Raw genomic sequence first — 10,199 nt, forward strand, 5'->3', positions numbered from 1 at the left:
GCCCTGGGAGGGGGAGCCATGGGAGGGCATGGCTAAGGCCCTAGAGTGAGGGAGAGCAGGAGCATTATGAAGTCAGTGTGGGGGCAGAGGAGGGTTCTTGGGCTGCAGGTGCCCACCCCTGCTTGTCCTGTCCAGCCATCCTGGTCCCACCTGCTCTCCTATAGCTGCCTGGGGAGGCTTCCTGGCAAGGGCAACTTTCATCAGCTCTCATGTCAAGACCCTCCTGGTGAGATGTGCAAAGCAGTGCCTGCTGGAGCCTGTGGAAGATACTGCTTGAAGGGTTGGGAACCCTGCATGAACACCTCCTGTAGGGTTTCCTTCCTTGATCCAGACACTCGAGAGGTGCTGGAAACACGTATTATAAGGTTTGAGTAAAGCACAGGTGGGCCCTCCCCCTCAAGGTCCTCAAGCCCATAAATCTCTTTAAGTTGAAAAAGTTCCAACCCTCCACCGTTCTGCAGTTTGCCTCTTCCCCTTCAGCCACCTGTGTATCTGGGTCCCACTCAACAGTCAAGTTTGCTGAGTTCCTGGAGAAACCTCCTCAGGCTCATTCAGGAGAGAAGGTGATAACAGAAGAGTCAGTTCCTACCCTGAAGAGGCCTCTCCTTGTCCCCTCAACTGTGTGTAAGGAAATCCAGAGTGCCCTGGGAGCGATTCCATCTGGTGACTACCATGGGCCCTCAAAGGCTTCTCTGACTGGACAGGAGGGCAGGCCACCTTCTCAGTCCCTCACACTCAGCCTTGTGGGCAGAACCTGGAAGAGTGAGACTGTGGAATGGGTCAAGAGGGACAGCCGAGAGCCAGGTCCAAGTTCAGCAATGGTCAGGAATGAGCCAAGAGAGGAGAGTGGTGGTCAGGCCTCAGGAGACCCCTGCCATAGGGTAACAGTGATGGAGGTGAACTTAGGATCCCAATCTTTGAGAGGTGAAGAGGCCAGGGAGGCTGTGGAGGCCAAGGAGTCTCCTGCTCTTCAACCACAGTCTAGTGTTATCTTGGAAACCAAAGTGTTGACAAAATCCCAAACCACAAATGTACATATGAGGAGTTTAGAGGTGCCAGGGGCCAGTAAAAGTTTCCTACTACCTAGAATGTCTGTTTTCCAACATCCAGGTGAGCCATGCCTTAACATGGAAGTTGCTAGTGAGTTTAACTCCAAAGTAAAGGTACAGTCAGACAACCAGCTTCAGGACTTTCCCAAACACAGGTTCCTTGCTGCAGACAACTTGGCTTCTCAGGTGCCTCAGTGCCATCCCCAGAGAGTCCCCACCAGAGACAGGTTAGCTTCCCAGGAGCCAAGTGGCCTTATGGAAGCCCAAAGGAGCAACCTAGGGCAGCAGGAGCCCAAAACTTCAAAACTCCAAGGCTCATGGAAGAGCCAGAGCAAGATGATTGCCCCTACTTACAAAAGAGAGGATTGTAGGAGGCATAAACCAGGAGAGCATGAAGAAAGGTTTAAAGAATTAGGGACCTCTCAAGCTGGAAGTATGAGCCGCCCTGCCCAGGTCAGGGGAATAACAGACTCTATTGGGAGCAGATGTCTCCAGCTCATGCCAGAGAAGAAACATAGCCCTCCAGAAAGCCTCTTCAGAAAAAGGATGAGGCTATTTTTAAAGTGGATTTTCCCCAATAAAAAAGTCAATGGTCGAGATGCTCTGCAAAAAAAAAAAAAAAAGTCCATATCAGCCACTGCCCAGAGTCATGGATCAGTCAAAAGTAGATCAATCTTGAAGAGTGAGACTGCTGAGGGTCAGGCACTCATGACAGCTGTTGGACAGATCCTAGAAGAAAAAAGAGCAATTCACCATGGACTTCATGCCACAAAGTTAAATGAACACAAACTGGAATTCCAAGTCCCAGTATGTGGGTGTTTCTGCTACCATAGGCTTACCTCCTACCCAGAGCAAGGGAGAATGATGGGTTATACAGCCTGCAGTCATAAAGCCACCTCCAAGGGCCAGAGTTGTTCTATCAGGGAAAGGGAAGTCAGACACCAACATAGTTTGAAAAGTGTAAGGTTCGACGATGAGCAGCTGGGCCTAAGGTGCCTCCCATCCTTGCCCCCCAAGAAGAGTTTGTTTCCAGTTAGTACCTGCCAGTATGAGCCAAGGATTCCAGGTGCCCCAGCCTGCCATCAACACTGTCCACGGCATTGTCATCTTTGGGGAGGTGTCTTGCCTGGTCGACAGTAAAATCCTTCTTTAGTCTTCCCTTTAGTAGGAAAACATGTCTCCAAGTAAAAATTCAGTCCATGTAGAGAAAATGATTTTCTCATTAGCACATCCAAGATATTTAATGTTCCCCAATACATATATATATATATATATTTTTTTTTTTTTTCTCTCATAAAAGCATAGTGTAATGGCTGCTGTCTGTGCTGTGCACTTTGTCTTCTAGAAGGGAGGGGCATGGAGGGAGGTTGACAGTAGCATCACAAGCTTGCTCCTTGTCTCGTGTCCCTTCATTGCACCTTATGATACTGTCATTACACAAACCAAAATTACTCTAACAATGAGATGGGAAAAACCTATGAAACCCACACCCAAGGATCTGGTTCAACCAGTCTTTCTCCTTCTTCTATGCTACTTTGAACTTTATGCAACTGTAGTGGATAGGTTTACACGATAGGGCCGGACATTCCAATTCAGGCTCCAGGAAATGTCAGAGCCAAGTGGATGGAAGTTTGGGGGGAATAGAGTATGGGCTCTGAGTTCAGAAACAGGAGAAATCTTGCCCCTGGATCTCTTGGTAGGGAATATACAATATCTGCTCTTAAGAGTTCCTTCTCTCTCTGATGAAGGCTGGGATTGAGATATGCCCTATGAACCCCTTTTAGCTTAGCCATAATAAAATTTACAGCATCACCCTCCCCCACCTCTGTTTTTCCTATACTTTAGAGCAGCAGCAAGGATGGCATTTCCAGCTCTGTGTGTGTAGGTGGGGGGCGTATCAGGGAGGCTGCTGAGGGCTGTGTTGAGTCCAGTCCCTTATAAATGAATGGCTATGTTCATGGGTCACCTACCTTCCACTCTATGTTAACCCCAGAGAAGGAGCTTTGGATGAATGGAATAGGGGTGTGACTGTGGGTAGTAACTATCTGATGGTCAAACACTGTGATTTTAGAGTGGGATGTAGGTGTAGAAAAATCACTGGATCCAAGGAAGGAGGCAAAGTGGTACCAGATTCCCATAAATGTGCAGTTCTGAAAGAGCAGCCCCCTGACATACACCACCATCTAAAGGCCTAAAGGGGAGGAAAAGTTAAGGGTCCAGTAGCTCATCATGGCCCCACCCCAGGGTCTCTACCCTATTCCAACTCTAAGATCACAGACCTAGAGAAACCACCTTTAGGTCAAAACAGAAAGTCAAACTTATAGAAGTAAAGCAAATCAGGGAAGGTTAATCTCTTAATACTATATTTAATAAGCTTACACATCATCACCTCTTGACTTTTAGAAAGGATAACTTAACAATAGGTGTAAAAGCCAGGACTAGGGAACTTGGGATGTGACTCCTAGTCTGGTGACCTTCACATAAACACATGGCCCAAGGACTGCTCCAGGGGAGAGGTGGGGACTGGCTTGTGATTGTGTAGTAAGCCTTGCCTGTCTCCCAGTCCTTGATCACCCCAGAGACTGGCAGGTGAAGAAGCAATCAGACAGGATTTGTGGTGGTGTGGAGGTGACCTGTACAAAGTGGATGGGGCAGTGTGCAATCCAGGAGTGTTCCACTGATCTGCTTCTAGCACAGCTTTTCTTGTCTCCTGACCCCCATCCATATGGAAAAGCAGGGAGATGAGGAAGAATTTCTCTAGAGTGATTTGGTGCTTTCTGTCATGTGCAGGGCGCATGGTGGACACAGCTCCAGGTGGTGTCTTTCTCATTGTGGAGATTTCTGTTCCAGCTGATGCCCCTGATCCAGATGACAACAGAAATGGACCCCATCCCCCATACCTGTCAGGCCCCTCAACATGTGGAAATGCTGTGACCTGGGGTGGAGGGGGCAGAGTGAGCACAGGACTGCTCACACCCCTGGTTTCTCCCTGGAGCCAGGCCCTACCTCTGGGCCCCAATTCCCAAGGCAGCCTCCAGAATGGGCAGAGCAGTGAGAGTGGAGCCAGGACTTGTGGGAGGGGTCAGTACCCAGAGGAAAGAGTTGACAGGGCTGGGACCTGAGCCTGGCTGCTGCTGGGTCCTCTCAGGGGCACCCAGAAGTGAGTTCTGGGAATATGGGGAAGCTGGACTTGGACCCCCCTGGCTCCTGCTGGGAGAGTGCCACAGACAGGTGATGCTGATGGAACAGCAAGAAAACAGAAAGAAGCAAGTCCCTTTGCCCTTCTCTTGCTGCTCCGTCTTCCATAAGGTACAGTAAGACAAGAAATTGAGAGACCAAAAGAAAAAAAGAAATGGAGAGACCCAGAGACAATACACAAAGACTTCACAGACACACCTCTCAAGAGAGACTTCTCACACAAACACCTTTCTCAGAGATCACATACTGAGACCTCACACAGGGACCTCATGTTGCTTCACAGACCCTCAGACAGAAACCTAGCACAGATTTAACAGATTTCCCAGAGATACCTTCCAAAGGGACCTCATACAGAGACTTCACACAGAGATCTCACCCAGAGACAACACACAGAGACTTGGCACAAAGACCTCACAGAGACCTCACATCTATTCTTCAGTATCCATTGACAAGTCTTTCTTAGTGAATATGAAACCACTTAGCAAACCGGCAGGATGATAAATATATTATCAGTTGTGCCCCTCTGAGATGCACCAGACACTCACTGTCAGCACTACTCTAAGTGGGGAAATGTTTGAGAAGTTTTGTTCTTTTGTAATGTCACTGCCTCTGAACAAAAGAATTATACATTCCAAATGTAGATTTGCAAATTTCATTGTTAGGTGTTCATTAGCTTGAAAATCACAAATTACATTTTTAAATTTTTATTTATTTTAGAAGAATGAAGAAAATAATGTTTATTTCTTAGAAATGCATGTAGTACTCTACTTTTTTATTTATTTATTTTTTATTTTTATTATTATTTTTTTTTTGTGGTACGCGAGCCTCTCACTGTTGTGGCCTCTCCCGTTGCGGAGCACAGGCTCCGGATGCGCAGGCTCAGCAGCCATGGCTCACGGGCCCAGCCGCTCCGCGGCATATGGGATCCTCCCAGACCGGGGCACGAACCCGTATCCCCTGCATCGGCAGGCGGACTCTCAACCACTGCGCCACCAGGGAGGCCCTATTTTTTTATTTTTAAAAATTTTTATTGGAGTATAGTTGATTTACAAATTTGTGTTAGTTTCAGGTGTACAGCAAAGTGAGCCAGTTATACATATACATATGTCCACTTTTTTAAAAGATTCTTTTCCCATATAGGCCATTACAGAGTATTGAGTAGAGCTCCCCGTGCTATACAGTAGGTTATTATTATCTATTTTATATATAGTAGTGTGTATATGTCAATCCCAATCTCCCAATTTATCCTTCCCCCTTATCTCCTGGTAACCATAAGTTTTCATTTGTACCCTTTTTTTTAGGAGAATCACAAATTTTAAGCACAACTAAAACACTGTCAGTCTCCAGTGAGAGAAAATATTTGTCCAGTTTTAGTTATCATCCAGTCAAATGGTATCTGGCACATTTTTTACTTTATTGAGGACAAAACTTAAACTTGAGATGGCTTACTTGTTTCCTTTGGAAACATAAGAAAAACCTGCAACAAAGGTACTCTAGGAATGAAATAAACCAAGAAAGAAGCATCCGGACTCACATTCACTTCCCAGAGGTCTGTGTAACTAGCACATTATTTTGCACATAATAGCTTGCATCAGGTTTGTGGGGTTTGCTTTATTTTTTAACAGGCCAATAATCATGTGAGGATTTTTCACAAGTCAAATTTCTGGTTTTAAATTTTACATTCTGGCAAAATTACGCTTCTGAATATTATTTTATTTCTTAAAATGTGGTAATGCCCTAAAATGATATTACACGATCATAACGTTCAGCTAACGTACTTAAAAAGATGGGCTATTAAGGATTCATTCTTAAATAATTCTATGAAATGCACGTTTTCTAAGACATGCAGTTAGGATCCATTTTATATTCATTATAGGGTTAACACATTGCTTTAAAAATTTTTGAAAGATTATAAAATATATGACTTAGCCTATGCTTGACATTATACATGTTACCTCATAAAATTACTGAGGGAAGGATATCTTAATATCTGAATTGAAGGTAGTGTACATTTAATCTACATTTGGCTTATAACAATGAATAATGAAAGGCTTTCATTTATTACATATCTCACACTTTCCAAAGGGTACACTTCTAAAAGACTACTGATTTCTCACTGCTAATAAGCAACCTATTGTCCTTGCCTTGGTAAAATCTATTTTAATGACAGCTGGTTGTCTCCCAGATTATCCATTGGTATTACAGCATCACGGTCTTTTAAGAGGAGCAGGGCCGACACGAGGACTCTTTGGGCTTATTTCTACAAGAAATTTAGTTTTTCTATTCTCCTAATTAAAAAGTGTATAATTATTAATTTTTCACTTTACTCCCTTATGTCGTTGAATCAGAAAACAATGGACTATGGTCATGTATGTCATCTAATACTCTATCAGATCACTTGTTTTTAACAGTGCAGCTTACTCAGGTAAGTTTACTGATCAGAACAAAATGGAATCAATTAGGAAAAAGTTCATACAGGAAAATATCCTTTTCAAAGTTGACTATTTTTACACAGTTAAATAAGTGATTATTTTTTAATCCTTTGAGTTAAAATTGTTCAGGGTGGCCAAGAAAGTCTGGAAACATGAAAAATGTCCATAAAAGCACTTTATTACTGTAATACGTTGAATGTGTTGCTCCTCATTATTAATTCACAGTTCATTAAGCTGGGCAAAATTACAATGAACAATGTGCATTAAAGCAAAATTCCCATCAATCATTTTCCATCTGTTATACATTGTGTCAGATTATTTGTGTGTCTAATTTTCATGGAAGAACTTGTACCTTTACTCCAGAATAAGAAATCAAGGGGGATCAATCTATTAAAAAGATATTAATATTCCCAGACTCTGTGGCCTTCAGTATTTTCTTTTTAAGAAGATTCACCTAGTGCAAATCTTATAAATATTTTTACCATTTAATATGCCCAGACAAAATGGATACAAAAATTAGATAAAAGAGAAAACAACAAAAACAGATCCCCTTTGTTTTCAAAACATTTGATGTTTACATCAAAATATTTTGTTGAAAATGAAGTGATTTTTAATCTATAGTTAAAAGACACTATAATGATATTTAGAACATATTACAGATTCTGGATTTTTACAAATAGATTTTTATTTAAAACAGGTCTCACACTGATATCAATAAACCAGGCACTCTAGAACAAAATGTGGAGAGATGGCAATTATGCGATGACTTCTTAATACTCCAAGGGAAAAAGATTTTTTCCAAAGTAGTCCATCTACAATATTAACCCTTAAGATCTACTCCCCTTGATAGGTTTCAATATTATTTTCTGTTTTATACACATTTACTTTATAATTAACTCCTACAGGAGGACATTTCTGGAAATGTTCCCAGATATCTACAGCCACATTTTCTGTCATGATCACACCATGGAAAAAGTGGGGAACATCCAGATCCTGATGATCCAGGGGTTTCATAATTACCCCTTTGAGGTCAGTCAGAATCATAATCAGTCCCAGAACAGGGGCGGTCTTTACATTTGTGCCCCTAGACATGCAGATTGTAACACTACCCACCCAAAGGCAAGTTGTCTTCCTTACTCAGGTTTGCAGGGGCACCACTCACTGTGGTAGCTAGAAGAGTCCATTGCCCTCACCCCGGACCTGCATTCTGTACTCTCCACAGACACATCGTACTACAAATATACAAGTGGTGCTGATGAAACTTCCAGAAAGCTATAAAATAATGCATGCCAGGCACGGTAGATGAGGATTTAGAAAATGCTAACATCTTCTCTAGGAAATAAAGGTGACAAACCTATGTGGCTTTAAGCATTTTTGTGCATTAGCTGGTCCCCTGGATCTGGGAAAAAGCATCTGATTTTAAACTTTCTCAGCCTCATTCTCTGCAATGAAATACGAAGCTCTTCCTTCCTTCTCTGAGTCCAGAAGCTGGAATTGATACAGTCTGCTCTCTGTGATTTGTCTCTACCATTTGTTTCCAATGACCACTTCAACTCAGATATCTCTCAATTCAGGGATCACTCCTAAACTTCAGGACGAAGGTCACTGCCCTTTTTATTCCCACCACAATTTTATGCTAGTAACCCTTTACAGTGTCAATAAATTTATTTTGTAGGATGTGCCCCCTGGACTCCACCTGCTAAATCTGTTTTTTGGGCAAATCATTTGTTACTTAGCTAAACAAATTTTATAAAATCATATTTCATAAAATTGTATTTTATAAAATGTTATTTTCTTATTTTATAAAATTGGTAAATCTAGGGATTTCGGCTTAATTATTATTTTTAAAAATGTTGGTACTCATTTTGCCAATTTTTCTCTTTTTACATATATCAGAAAATATGTTAAGAACTCAACTGTGAAGATACCACTATTTTTATTTTTTTCACTTTTTGTACTTAACTTTTATAACAAACCTTTATTATTGCACAGGAAACAAGAAAGTTCCTTGGAAAACATCAGTCTTAAGAACGTACTAAGTTAAAGCTTAGCATGTTAGATCTGCGAGTACCCTTTTTTTTTTTTTTTTTTTTGCGGTACGCGGGCCTCTCACTGCTGTGGCCTCTCCCGTTGCAGAGCACAGGCTCCGGACGCGCAGGCTCAGCAGCCATGGCTCATGGGCCCAGCTGCTCCGCGGCATGTGGGATCTTCCTGGACCGGGGCACGAACCTGTGTCCCCTGCATTGGCAGGCGGACTCTCAACCACTGCACCACCAGGGAAGCCCAACCTTGTCTTTTTTTAATGATGTTTTTTCTGAATTGGTTAAAAAAAAAAAAAAAAAGCCTTAAGAGCTTAGGAACAGAAGCAAATTGAGAATTAAAATCCAAATCATTCAAATGAAGTTTGTCAGAACAGTTTGTGTGTGGAGAGGACAGCTTCTAGGCACTTCAGAGAAACCAGCAGGACAGAATTGAGAATAGCCAGCACCTTACAGGGCTTCTCACAGAAATGCTTTAATGCAAAGAGGTGACTAGGTTTCACAGGGAGACCAGGGAGAGGATGCAGAGATAATTAAATCACATTCAAGCACCTGTTTACCTGGGAGGTAAGTTCCTTCATATTGTGGTCAGATGATGTTTAGGGGGACACTGGTGCAGGAGAGGTGTTGGGAGGATGAACTCTTTTCTGAGTGATTTTGCAAGTGTGAAAATTCATCCAACAGAGATGCTAGAAAAATTTGCTCCTAGTAGCGAGCGTCCAACATGATATTTTGGGACAAAAATATGTATTCGGAAGAATTTTTCACAAAAGAGCAGTGATGGGAAGAAAAGATTCATATGGGCCTGGCTAGTAATATTCTTCCTTCAGAATTTTCTTGTGGGTTCTGTCTGAAGCAGAAAAGGTTCTCCCTTCCACTCATGTCCTCTTGCTGATCAGATGAACACATGGCATCATCTACAGCTGAGAGGTGTTTGTTAACTAGCTTTGTTTCATAGGACACAACTCATATATACTCTACAGTAATGTTTATCACTGTCTTTTATAATCTCAAGGTAAGAAGTAATCAGTGTTAAAATCATTCTACTGGAATAACAAAGCAAATGATTTTTTTTTCCCTAATAGTGATTGTATTTGTTTGCTAGGGCTGCCATAACAAAATACCACACTGGCTACTAGGTGGCTTAAACAACAAAAATATATTTTCTCATAGTTCTAGAGGCTAGAAGTCCAAGATCAAAGTATCAAGTTTAGTTTCTTTGAGGTCTCTCTCCTTTGATGGCTACCTTCTCGCTGTGTCCTCACATGGTTGCCCCTCAGTCTGTGCATGTCTGTGTTCTAATATTCCCCCCTTATAAAGATACAAGTCATATTGGATCAGAGTCCATCCATATGATCATTTTACCTTAATTTTCTCTTCCAAAGCAGTATTTCCAAGTAGAAGTTAAGCTTACTGTACAAGCAATCAGGTATTTAATAAGAGGCATTGCTACGGAGACAAAAAAACAATGGTTAATAATT

At 42.1% G+C, this 10,199-nt stretch overlaps 1 protein-coding gene across 1 annotated transcript; it reads left to right on the top strand.

The window, feature by feature from the left end:
• Positions 1-231: 231 nt before the first annotated feature.
• On the top strand, positions 232-2,189 carry LOC307066826 (spermatogenesis-associated protein 31A6-like; the record flags this gene model as incomplete). The annotated part of the gene is given in 2 exon segments (XM_079724062.1): positions 232-366; positions 372-2,189. Coding segments are annotated over 2 exon segments (1,953 nt in total).
• Between the last annotated feature and the right edge of the window lie 8,010 nt (positions 2,190-10,199).

This window comes from Hyperoodon ampullatus (assembly GCF_949752795.1).
Source record: "Hyperoodon ampullatus genome assembly, chromosome: 18".
Lineage (NCBI taxonomy): Eukaryota > Metazoa > Chordata > Mammalia > Artiodactyla > Ziphiidae > Hyperoodon > Hyperoodon ampullatus.